At 39.7% G+C, this 13994-nt stretch overlaps 1 protein-coding gene across 1 annotated transcript in view; it reads right to left on the bottom strand.

Annotated features, from left to right (window-relative positions):
- FOXRED2 (FAD dependent oxidoreductase domain containing 2) overlaps positions 1 to 11703 on the bottom strand; it is a 799110-nt gene extending 787407 nt beyond the window's left edge. Inside the window, exon 1 of the mRNA XM_044075330.1 lies at positions 11347 to 11703. Coding sequence (XP_043931265.1) covers positions 11347 to 11489 — 143 coding nt within the window. The 5' untranslated portion in view covers positions 11490 to 11703. The remainder of the gene's footprint in view (positions 1 to 11346) is intronic.
- Positions 11704 to 13994: the final 2291 nt, after the last annotated feature.

Below are 13994 nucleotides of genomic sequence, written 5' to 3' on the forward strand. Positions count from 1 at the left end.
TATGGATTCCTCATCAAGGGAATAATATTCTAATTCCTGTGTTGAATAGGTAATAGACTCATCAGATTATGAAGAGAGAATTTTTTCCTCTTCTTCGTGGAAAGTGGGAGGGAGTATAGAAGTAGCCGAGGCACGTCTTGGGGTTAGCACTGGGACAGTGGAGGGAGAGGAGGCAGAGGGCCTAAGAGCCATGAAGGCCTGCATCAGGGACAGAGTAGAAGATTGTCAGTCAGGAAGTCCCTAAGCAGAGGGAGATAAATGTTTACTTTTTGTTTTCTTATTAAAGGAGTAAATTTGAGAGAGGGAGAAGGCCTAGGTTCAAGGGCCTGAGCTAAAGCAGAACCTTCGAATTCTGGCATTTGATGGATCCTGGCTCCCCCTTGACTCTGGTGGAAACTGACGTCTGAGTCATCTCCATGGACATGCTGGCCGGTACTTCAGAAACTGTTACCTCAAGGAGAGCTGACAAAGTAGACGGTTCTAAAGAACATCCCTCAACCCCTACATTGGTGGCTGGCAGGGCATCAGACAATGGAGAGGCAAAGGAAGCAGGCAGTGAAACTTTGGCCTTTTTCTGAAGTGGTTCCACCTGGGCAACCGGCTCCGGATCCACTATAAGTGCTAATTTTAAGTCTCTGGTTTTCCAAGTAAAGATTAAAAGTGGCCAGATGGCTTCTAAGTGTCCTAGGGATGAAGGATTGGCAAATGGCGCAGGCGGTATGGTCGTGTTCCCGACCTAGACAAAAAATGCAACAGTCAAGGGCATCTTTATCCAGAATTTGACTTCTGCATAGGCATTTACCCTTCTTAGTGGACATCAGCTAAAAAGGAACAAGCAAACCAAGCTCAAGCAAGAGTAACTGAAAGAATTCCCCAACGGGGTACTTCAGTTTAGGCATCCTGATAAGTACAGGAGCAATGCGATCGATCCGACGTTCAACTGCTGCAGAAAAGTTTTGGGGTCTGTGCATGCAGACATCACATTTAAGGCTCCTGGTTTATGGCCCTGTGTGACATCACGTCCCATGCACCAACGGCAACCAGGCTTAAGCTTTTGTATAGGAGCCGATGTTCGGGTCACCTGAGGAGTAGAATCCCACACTAAGAATACTGCAACATGGGAACAGAAGACATCAAAATATAAACTTTCAATTAAAAATTATTTAACATGGTATTTAAAACCAACTGGAAGAATAAAATAAAAGAACATTAGTCATGTAAACAATGTGGCAATTTTCTAAGTTCCAGTACACTTAGAAGTGAATAGTAGTAGTTTAGTCCAGGCTTCCTAAAAGAGTTCAGCTTTAATTGCCACGCGAGTTCTTCTTTCTCCAGCATATTCAGGATGTCTACTTCAAGATCACCCATGTCTATGCGATCCAGCATCTGGAACTTAAAACCTGTGTGTCTTTTATGAAGACCAAGGTGTTTGGCTAGTGCATTATTTTTACATCCAGAGCGGATATCTGCCAGATTACATGAAATCCTAAGTCTATTTACAGTCTTGCCCACATAAAATGCATCACATTCATTGTACTGTGCCCTGTAAACTACTTTTGCAGTGTTACAGTCACCCCTTACACTGGTCTTAAACATTTTCTTTAAATAAGGGCAATGAAAATTATCACTTTGCTGTATAAATATACAAAATGTACATTAGCTTCACATCTTTTAGTGTTGCTCTCATACAGACTAGTTTTAAATTCAACAAAGCAACAAAACTTCTTATGGTCCTGGCCTTCCTGTAAACAAAGGATGGGGCTTCACCTAAGATGTTAATCAGAAAAGGTTTTCCTGTGACACTGGCCCAGTTTTCTTTAATAACATTTTTGATACTGAGATAATCCAAAATGTATGTCAGGATGCAGCTATTTTTGCATTTGCTATTCTCTGTGGAATTTCTTAACCTTCTCCTACTAGGGAGATTAAGTGAAGCTTGGCTAAGCTTCTGGTGTCATTCAGAAGGGATCCAGTATCTGTCTGCGTGGGAAGACATGATCGACAAACCACGATTAGGGTTACCACCTGTCCCACTTTGCAAGGGACAGTCCCTCTTTGGGCAGTTGTGTCCTGACAAAAAATAGTAAAAATGGCAAATGTCCTGAGATTTTAGGACAAAATAATTTCCTACGTTTTATGTAATAGTTGCATAAAACAGTTACTCAGTATCTGTAATACCTAAATGTTATAAGAAACAGAATAAGCAACTAAAATGCTACAAGAATGAGCTTTTATTTAGGCAAAAAAGTTAAGTTCTATCCTTTGTACTGGCTGTGGGGATGTGTCGGCCTGTAAAATCTGATGTTTGTACCAAAAATGTCCCACTTTGGCCATTTGAAAAGGTGGCAACCCTAACCACGATGCTTTGTCAAAGATGGTCTGCACTTGTCACCCCTGGGATTCAGGTTACTGGCTAAAGCTCTTGCCACCCCTATAGTCCTTTTTTTGGGCAAGGTTCAAAAATCAAAACCACCACCGTAACAGGTACAAGCATGCAAAATCTGAAGGTAATGCTACTCAATGCTAAAAGTCTAAACCTCAAAATGCACTACCTTGTGGCACTCCTAAAAATGGAGAACATCGATATCTGTGCAGCAAATGAGACCCGGTTCAAACCTCCAGAGAGCACCTCTGCAATACCAAGCTACAACTCTTACCACACTTTTCGGCCACCAAACCAAGACCAAAACACTAAGGGTAGAGGAGTGTCCATATTCACCAAGGATATTCACACCTCCAGGCTAGTTGCACAACACAATGCATCTGAAATTCTCCAGGTGCAACTAACACTAGGTAAGACTGCAATCCAAATTGTAGCTTGCTACAGATCCCCCACCATGCCCCAAGATTCTCACTACACCTCTCTAAACATACTGGAAAATATTAAGATACAACCCAACACCCTAATACTGGGTGATTTCAACTACCCTGCCATTAACTGGGAAAACTACTCGGGTACCAACACCTTTTCCCAACGGTTCTTGAAATTCATAAATTCCAACGCCCTGGATCAACTAATCCATTGTCTCACCAGGGGCTCCAATATCCTAGACCTGATCATTACCAACATGGGAGATGGATGCTCCACACCAGTGGTCACACCCTCATTGCTCAAGTCTGACCACAAGCAAATCACCCTTGACATCCACATCGCACCTCCACCCCGCCCCCCATAAGGAAACCGCCATAAAAAACTTCTCCAAAGCCAACTTCATGCTACTCAAATCAGAAGTGACAAACCTCATGGCATCCATGCAGACAGGGTCTGAAAGTTCGACTGCTGAATCCTACACTAAGGCACTGTACGAGCAAATCCACTCGTGCATGAATCGTGCCATCCCAAATAGACCAAGATGCTCTCCTCTAAAAAAAGGAAGCCAATCTGGTGGTTCCCTGCCATAGACAAACTATACAACAGAAGGAAGAAACCGTTGCAGAAAAGAGGAAAATCCCAGGATGCAAAAAACTCCCTTACCGGCCTCAGTAAGAAGCTGAGATCCCTATAAAATCTTCAAAAGCTAGTTACAAAAATAAAATTGCCAAAGATTCCAAAGACAACCACAAAGCATTCTAGTTATGTCAAGAATCTAAATGGCAATGCTCAGATCTGCTCTGAGCTACAACAGAATGGCATTAAATATACTGATCCCAAGGATATTGCCAATATCCTGGCAGATCGATTTAGTGCAAACTTCACCCCCCTCTCACCCCCTAAAGGGCCAATCTCAATACCAAAATATTGCCAAGTTCTGTCAGTCATGGCCACACAGGTAGAAACCACACTCTCCAAAGCTAAGAATACAGAATCCATGGGACCAGATGACATCCCGAACTGTGTACTACATGAACTACAAAATGAACTGGCACCTCACCCAAGTGTCATGTTTAATCATAGCCTCACCTCAGGCTTCATGCCCACTGAGTTGTGCACAGCTACAGTTATCCCACTCCACAAGGGGGGATCCACCTTGGATCTCGGGAACTACCATCCCATCAGTCTGACGGAACCTGATCTGAAAGGGCATGGAACGCATTATCATGAAACTTATAAACAAAGACATTGGCAACCTTCAAACACTGGACCCCACCCAATTTGGGTTCATAAAGGGCCATCTTGTCTCCTGAACCCGAGTGACTTCTTTGAACCAGTCTCCAGAGCTGTGGACGAGGGTAAAGCAGTCCACACAGCCTACCTGGACCTCGCCAAGACCTTCGACACCATCCACCACTCTGGAATCATACATAAACTTACTAAGCTGGGCAGAAATCCCTATGTCACTCGATGGGTTGCCAACTGGCTTACTGACAGAAACCAGACTGTAAAAGTAGCCAACTCCAAATCCAGCTCCAGACAAGTGACAAGTGGAGTACCTCAAGGTTCAGTCCTGGGACTGCTCTTGTTTGGCATCTACTTCTCTGAAGTACAGGCCAACACTATGGGACTCTGGCTAACAAAGTTTGCAGATGACTGCAAACTGGGAGCCATTATTGAATCCCCAAATTATGTGGATATTCTACAAAAGAGCCTTACAGAAAAAGATGCTTGGTGCCAGAGCCATGGGCTCAAGCTTAATGCCAAGAAATGTATAGTTAGCCCCTTTGGGAAAAACCATGTGCACATGAATAACCACATAGGTGGCAGTACACTAAACATAGAAAAAGTGTGATGAGAGACTTTGGGACACAGGTGGACAGTGGTCTCACCTTCGATAACCACATTGCCACAACAGTCAGGAAATCCTTCTATGTGGCACACCTCATCACTAAGGGCTTTTCATCCAGAAAAAAGGAGGTCATTGTCCCACTGTACTCATCCCTCAGACCCATTATAGAGTATAATGCCCCGTTTGGTATGTACCTCACAGTACATCTGCAACAGCTGGAAAGGCCGCAGAAATACCTCACTAAAAGAATCACAGGCCTAAAGCAGATGCTATATGCTGACAGTTTAAAAAAAAACTCCAGCTATACTCTGTGGCATATCGTGTACTCAGAGGCGAACTCTGCTTAACATACAAGGCCATGTCAAACCCTGAGCTGTTGGACATGCTCCATTTAAAGAAATCCCAATCCCTCACAGCCACACGCTCCAGGGATCTAAATCTTGTCATCACAATGAACAAAACATGCTGGAGGGATAGGTTCCTGACCCAGAGACTCCCCATACTCTGGAACAGACTGCCCATACATGTCAAGCCGAGCACCTCCTTGGCCCTCTTCAAAAGGAACCTTGATGATTGGATGGGAGATAGGAAATTCACCCCGGGGATCATGTCGATTGCCCTGCTAGACAGGGGTCCAGGGAAGTAAATATTGTGGGAAGAAATATCCAGGGAATTGTTATGGCTAGGCTTGCATAGGCCCTAGGGCCAATAGCCTAGTACCAACCTATGAACCCTAAGGTGCTTCGGTCCTTTGCAGTTCTGTAATGGGATCCAGGATGTTTTTTAACATCTGACTTTCATAGCCTCTCACTAGGAATCATTCTCTATGTTGTTCAGGTTTCTCAAAAAATGGTTCCATCTCTGTGGTAATTATAGCTAATCTATAGCCCTGGGACTTCACCACATTATACTTGGTTTTGCAGGAAACAGACTTTTACTGTAGAGTAATAAGTTAATCCTCGTTGGTTTTCTGAACAGATCAGTGGTGATTCTGTTATTGTTGGTGTCCTTGGAAATCTGCATATCTAAGAAAGTGGTTGAAATATAGCTATGGGAAGAGGTAAACTTCAGGAAGGGGGTTGTCTGATTGAGGTAAGTGATAAAATCCCCAAGCTGCAAGGTGTTAATGAATACCGATACACTGCCTCCTTTAGTTTTCATGTGTTCAGTTTGTGGTCTGTACATGTGGAAGGAGGTGTAACTCGGTAAGACTGGGGTGCACTCTACAGCCTTGAACCAGGTTAGGTGACTGCACAAATGTCTGCATCTTCCAAGATGAGAACTGCTTCCAGTGAGTGCAGTTTCATGTTAAGACTCCTAGCATTTAGTGGCATAACCTTGAGATTGTTTTCAGATGGAATTTTTACATTAGAAATTTTGTCTTGAGACACTACCTATAAAAAGGCACTATGGGAGTGACAAGAGCCTTAACCAGCAGCTGAAATCCCAGGGATGACAGACTATGACCATCTCTGGCAAAGCATCAAGGTCTGTCGATCATGTCATCCATGACAGCAGAAAATAAGCTTATTGAAGTCAATCATTTTCTATTTATATTAAGGCATCAATCTAGGTGAAGGCAAAATGATGCTTAAGGCTAGGGACATACCTGACAGAGAGACAGTCTGAGAGCTCAGTCATGTCTTTCTTCATATAGTCCAGTGAGGTACATCTCAAGTTGTTCACACCAACATGGCCTATTACAGAGTCATAACAGTACCCATTGAGAGACTTGTGCGATATGGCAGATCCTGGGACCCGATATACAGCTGACCGTGACCTTTTCCTTAACCAGCCTGGTAAGAGGGACACCTTTGTGTCTCACGATGGAAAGACCTATGACTAATACATTTGGTTGTGTGCTTTGCCTTAAGGGCTTGATAGGGGAGTAGGGGAGACACTGATGCATGAGCTATTATGTGTATTGTATTCTAAAGGGGAAGTATGTGTAGTGTGCTTGTGTTTGGGAGGTCTCTGGTGTATAGGTACATTTCTGGTGAGGAGCTCCACATATATGGGTATGTGTGATATGGGTTTGGGTGGAGCAGGAAGTGAGGTGTGCAAGATGGCAACCCACTCACTGTCATACGTACTGACTGGTGTGTGAGAGAACATTGATTCAAGGTTCTTAATAAAAGTTGTATCTCTCACATAGTATGAGTTTGTATGGACTAGTAGTAGAGGGTTGTTAGTGAACATGAGGCAGTGTGCCCATGTCGACCAAGCAGGTTGCAGAAACTGTGGGAAATTGTCCATCCATGGTGTTAGGTAAACTTATACGGTCAGGAAAAGAGGTTGCACTTAGGAATGGCTAGTGGGTGAGAGGTGTTTTGGTATCTCTGAGGCTAGGCTTAGTATTCCACCTGACAGTAGAGAAGGGAAGAGAAAAACCTCTGGCGGACTACAACCAAAGTGCCGAGGGAAAATTTAACAAGTAAAACATTTGCATCTACAACCACCAACGGTAACCACCGCTATGCAGCAGTGTATGATGGTGCACTACACACACAAACAAGAGCAAATGTGGGGCTTAAATAAAACAAGAAACAACCTTTTTAACTGAAACTAGCCAGTAAAGATGCCTGATGAATATATGGCAATACAAGCACAACGCCTTGGATTTTGCTACACATGCTAAGTTTGATATTTAGGAGGAGAGGGCTGGAATTGAGGGATGGTAGAGGAAGAGAGAAAGGTGTGTTTAATATTGTACTGTTAGTGTGTTTTTTTTTTTGCTTTTGTATAGGGCCAGGGTTTGGGTGAATGTCTCCACTGTTTTATGGGTGGAATTTTGTGAAGTACATAATCAAATGTAATTTTGTTTCTCTTTTATTGGACTTCATATTCTAACATGTCGAGATTTAAAGATAGATATAACTGAAAAGTCTAAAGAAAATTGTTGGCGAGTTGTGAGTGCTGTGGTGAGTGACAGACTTGGTAAATGTTAGTGTAGTAAGAGTTTGTTTGTAGGTTTTTTGATTAAATTTAGAAAGGAAGTGTACTTATATGCTGAGGAGGCACACTAGTAAGGTTTGAGTAGAGTCATTTTGTATGACATGGAAGACCGACTTTGCTGAAGATATTAGTTTGCACTGTAAAATGTTATTAGGACAAGTATAGTTGTAGCTACAGCAGTACAATATCTAAAAGGACATGCTGGGTTGTAGCATTTAGAGAATGGGTTAGAGATGCTAATTGTTGGTCAACTGCTTTGAGTTATGATCCCATTGTTTTGAGTGTAGAAATAAGTTGGGAGAGGTGTAGTTAAGATAGTTGAACACTACAGTACGAGGAAGTGGATGGAAATTGGAGGTAGGGTAGAAGTGAAGTTAGCCCAAGTGTAGTGAGGACTAACAGAGCAGGGTTCAGCCACTGAAATGACAATGCAACAGCCATGAGAAAAAAAGAACAAACAATCAGGAAGCTTTGGCTATGAAAGTAAGAAGGTTTCCATGGTTAGTAAACAACTGTCTTAGTTAAACAGTGAAAACACACACTGGGAGGGAAAGTGGTGAATTACACAAGTTCAGAAGTACTAAACAGAGATTTACATATAAGGTTAAGTACCAAGTGTATTTGTGAGGAAACATGTTTATGTATTAAAGGTACCAAACATACTAAAAAATTATGTGCAGAATGTGTATACAAATACATATTTATGTTTAGTTACTTTAAGCTCAATTCTGCTTTGAGTAGATTTAGTACACTCTTGCATCACACCAGAGATTGAAACTGTCGATTCAACACACACATTTTTTTCATGCTGCTATTACCATAAAGTTGTGGTATAATTCCCCCATTTAGCAAACTGGTGCACGCTCATGGACACTCATGCACCTAACTGCACACTTTTATACATTACTAGTTTACTTCATTCACTGTTTTCTGTATTTTTCTATTTTTTTTTCTACTAGCTTTCATTGTATAAACATTTTTGGGGCTATAAACATGAAAGGTACTTTTTCCTCTCTCAGCTGCAAAGCACCGACATTTTTTTTCTGAGCTGTAAATAACTTAGTTTTTATGCACATTAAAACATATGGGTGGACGGTTATTGGATAGTACTACACAAATATATATTTACAGTGTTCTAATTAGTTATGTTTAAGGTTAGATAGCTTTGTGTGTTTATCTAATTAGCTCTTTTTATTTATCTACCTATGTATAGGATTTTAGTTCTTGTTACAGATCTGTTGAAGGCTTTATTGCATTAGCTAGCTGAAAGTGATTTTAGTTTAAAAAGTCAGTCTATTTATATGTATGTTATGCTTTTCTTAATATCTGATTTTGGAAATGGGTAGTAATTAGGATCTAATCAATAGTATTGTGTGGGGGTGGGTACTTGCTGTTCTTAACTCATTACATCCAAGTGATGCGTTCAGGTGCATCTGCAGTTAACTCCTACTGACATCTCTAGGCGTCAAATATTGCTTGTTCATATTTGTATCAATTCCAAAATCATGCTATGTACAAGGTTTTAAAAGACTTCATCTTAAAGTTTACACAGTAGCAAACTCAACTGCATTAATATTTGACCTCTTTCTAGTGCAGTTAAATAGATATTAACTTTTTATGATATTAATTTATATAGATATAATTCACATTTTTCTAAATATCTCAACACCCAAGTAACACAGACAAAACTCCTTAGCCTCATATGAAAGCTCACAGCTAAATCAATAAAATGCTGTTGAAAGTTTGTGTGCAGCTTGAGTGGTTGCGGAGATACTACAAGTTTTCAAAATATTACAGATGTAACAGTTACTGTGTTTACTGTGACTTGTAAAATTTTGTTTAAGATGTAGAACCTAAACAATACTACCACTATAAAAAATAGTTTGTGCTGAGCAGTTTGCCATTTACACTTGTCATAACCCCTATGGTTCCAGAGATAATGAACATTTGTTTGAAATGTGAAGGCATAATTTGATTCTGTTAAAGAGACTTAGGCTCCGTCCACTGGAAGTTAAAGTACAAACTTCCTAAATTCCATTAGCGTGAATGATGCACTTTTACTTTTATAGCCCTGTTTATGTTGTTTGCCTGGAAAAGGCTGGTTTAAAATTAAACAATGCACATATTTTCTCACCCAACTTCTAAGTGTATAAAAGCTGATATGTTTAACATAGTAAAGTATTTGTAAAGTATTTCTGATTTTTTGTTACTGAGGATCGCTTGCCTGTGAAGAATAAAGGCCTGTTGCTTTGGAACACTGCCTGGGTTTACTGATTTTTAGAAATGTGACTGAGCTCATCAATGGAGTTTTAAGACTACTAGTTTTTCTGCTTTTTTATTTTTTAGTAATTAATATATTAGTTGCAAGGCACTGTAGAAAAGGGAGAAAAGGATAGAGTAGTCTGAAAATGAACGCAAGGCATAGTCCTCTTTGAATGGGGAAAGGTGACTACATATAAGCTGTTATTTTGGACTACACAAACACCTACTAGACTTATAGTCCATTATAACAGTCTAATATATATACCAGCAATATACATAACTGAGGAGCTGTTATGGGGTTCTATGGAGCCATATCCTCAAGTATACAGTATGCATCACACAGCTACATAGTTCAGGTGAGTACAGATGGACACTCAGATTCTACAAGTGATACGTCTTAGCTTACAATAACTTTACAATATTACACACACATATCTACTCTGACTGCACACTCTTCAGTCCTTTCAAGGATGAACTTCAGGCTTGGGTATCAATTGCTGGATACTGAAAACTCTTATGCAGCTTGTTCAGTGTATTAGCTGAGGCTGGTTTGGTCAGAGTAGCAGCATAAACTTAGATATGGCTGAAAGGGATAAGATTTAATTAACTAAGATGATAGACACTGTTTGGGTAAGCTTATTACTATGTTTGAAAAATTCAGTTTAACTTAAAAAAAAATAGAAAATGGCAGTGCTTGTTATCAGATCAGGATTCTGGAATATTTTTTGCAGATAATTATCATCAGTATAGTACTGCATATCTAGAGGTCATGTCATTTACACCAAACTGGCATGGAGCTCTATTTGCCCTTAGAAACTGGTACAACTTCAGGGGTCTACAATTAACTCTTAGCTTTAGGTCAATAAATCACAGCAGATATGGCCAACAATTAGTAGAACATACACATGACGTATTTCACAATGCAGCAGTAAGGATGATCAACATATAATTAAGTCATTTTTTATGCCCATGTTACAAGATTTCATGATTATCTAGCATTTGCCTATGCAATTAACAGCACTATTAAACCAACATCAATATCTGGGGCTGAAACAGGAAGAAATTCTAGCAGATGGGACAAAGTTGCCTTACAACAGAACAGACTTTTGAACATAGGAAAAAGCAAGAACATGTTTTCGTCAATACCACACAAGCACTACTACAATTTTACTTTGGAGAACTGTAGTTGAATAAGAAAAATACTGGTATTTTTTTTTAGCTTTGGTGAACTGTCTTTACATGTTAAAACATAAAAAAAACTACTAACAATGTAATTATTTCTAGTTTGTAGTACTGCTTGTATGCAGTCTTGGCTTTTGGTAAATGTTTTCCAATTAAGAATATGAGTTGCTAAACTAGTGATTTAGATTTTACAGACATCACATTACATTTAGTATTTACAACCTATACCATGAACCATCAACTTTAATGTCACAAAAATATGTGCTAGATGCTTGCAACTTACTGACTTGCTCTGATGAGAATACAGGGGCTCCAGGAAAAGCAAGCATTCATGGTGAATTCAAAGATGGTACCTACATGAAATACAGAACTATAAAGTAGATTCCCTCTTATCCATTGTCGCTGGGATCGGACCTTAGGCTGCATAAACCAAGGCTGGTTAATCAAATAAGGGAATCAACTGTATCCTTCAACTTTAAGTATACCACTCGTGAAATTGAATTACATTCCATGCTGCCATTGTTAAAAAAACAGCATCCCGCCTTTGCCTTGATATTAAGTATTCCAGCAGAAAATGCAAAAGTTAGCGGTCAGAAATTGTAACACTACTGTTCCCATGATACATTTCTACCTACAACCACTCCCTGGCCCTGTAGTCGTATGTTACCTACATTGAGCAACGATTGGGCCTGTCTAATACGTTTGTCAATAATTGGCTGAATCTAGTGCCACTCATATTAGAGCACGTGTTAGTCATGGTGATACTGGGAATTATAATGAATGTGTCCCGGTATTTTTGCGTACGAGCGGCTGTTTTTTTTTTTTTTTTATTTTGCCTTTAAGAGGTTTAGGTTTAGGTTTCAATGGTGGTGTCCGCATACACACCTTAATGTGCCAGAACGCATAGAAAAAAGAGATAAAAGAAGCACTTTTGAGACAACATGCAAATTGCATGTTGTCTCAAAACCAAACGTGAGACTATAATATATTATTGTTGGTGAAATATTTACCTTGCTACCATGCTCTTTTTTTTCTTACCACTGACTGCATATATTTGTTTTGCAATATGTATTTATAATCAGATCGGTTGGTTGTCTTCTGATTTTTACCTTTCACTTTTTAGCTAGTATGCTCTTCTCTTCGAAAGGTGCATGTCTGCTATACATTAGCGCTTAACTTCTTATTGCTTAGGTTATTAGTTCTTAGGGTGCCTTACGGCTTACTCAGATCTTGTTGTGTTTTTATATACAGTTGACACATTTTTAATGTTGAAAGCATTGACATGTTTTTGAGGCTTGATGGTCTTCTTTCCTATCAGAAGATTTTGGTCAATGGGTATATTGACAATAGTTTATACCTTTCTTAGCTGCCAGACTTACAAAAGGTCCCTAATCTTTGTCTTGTATTTTTATCATGTCTCATAATTTTGATTTTCTAGTAAACCACTGTTACATGTCGGTTCTGTTGACACATTTCTGTTAGGATTTGGAGGTACTTTCTGGAGAAGAAAGAGATGTAATGCAATGTCAGGCATTATCTGCTTGATGCACTTATCACCTTCCTGGCACAGAATCAGAAAAATTATGAAAGGTAGATGAACATGTTCAGCAAAATTTCAGCAACGTGTGTAAAACTTGGGAGACAGTTGAAATGTCTTCATCAAGTCCCTCTTATTGTTTAAGCTTTTGGTTGATTTTATTGGTAGTTACAATTAAGTGAGCCATTCCAAAGTGCCCGGAGGCGACGTAAGTGTTGTTCTTGCTAGGGCTATGGCAAAAATTTGATGTCCAGTTAAACCGGAGTCCGGATAAGAGCGTGTCTACTGTACATATATATGTGTACACATACACAAAATATTACATTATATACACACACACATACATATATCTATCTCTCTCTCTCTATATATATATATATATATATATATATATATATATATACACACACAGTATAAAAAGTTTACACACCCCTGTTAAAATGCCAGGTTTTTGTGGTATAAAAAAATGAGACCACAATAAATCATTTCAGAAATTTTCCCACCTTTAATGTGACCTATAACCTATACAATTCAATTGAAAAAAAAAAATCTGTTAAGGGAAAAATATAAAAAATGTACAATAAACTGGATGGATAAGTGTGCACACCCTTAAAGTAATACTTTGTTGAAGCACCTTTTGATTTAATTACAGCATTCAATCTTCTTGAGTACACACCTGCCATCAATTAAAGAGACTGATTAACCCCAAATAAAGTTTGGCTGTGCTAGTAGGATTTTCTTGACATTTACTCAGTTGCCTGCTACAGTAAAAGCCATGGTTCGCAGAGAGCTTACAAAGCATCAAAGGGATCTCATTGTTGAAAGGTATCAGAAAGGAGAAGGGTACAACAAAAATTTCCACAGTATTGAATATGCCATGGAACACAGTGAAGACAGTCATCAAAAGTTGAGGAAAATATGGGGCAACAGAGACATAGCAAAGAACTGGATGTCCCTCCAAAACTGATGAAAAGACCAGACGAAAACTGGTCAGGGAGGCTGGCAAGAGACCTACAGTAACACTGAAGGAACTGCAGGAATTTCTGGCAAGTACTGGTTGTGTACTACATGTGACAGCAATCTCCCATATTCTCCATATGTCTGGGCTATGGGGTAGGGTTACAAGATGGAAGCCTTTTCTTACACAGAAAAACATCCAGGCCCAGCTACAATTTGCAAAACAATACATCGTCTCCCAAAAGCATGTGGGAAAATGTGTTGTGGTCTGATGAGACCAAGGTTGAACTTTTTGGCCACAATTCCAAAAGGTACTTTTAGCACAAAAACAACACTTTGCATCACTAAAAGAACACCATCCCCACAATGAAGTATGGTGGTGGCACTAAAAGTACCTCACCAAGAGGATCAAAGGGCTCAAACAGATGCCATATGCT

Source organism: Protopterus annectens, chromosome 1.part1 (assembly GCF_019279795.1).
Source record: "Protopterus annectens isolate FY-2018-M chromosome 1.part1, PAN1.0, whole genome shotgun sequence".
Taxonomy (NCBI): Eukaryota; Metazoa; Chordata; order Ceratodontiformes; family Protopteridae; genus Protopterus; species Protopterus annectens.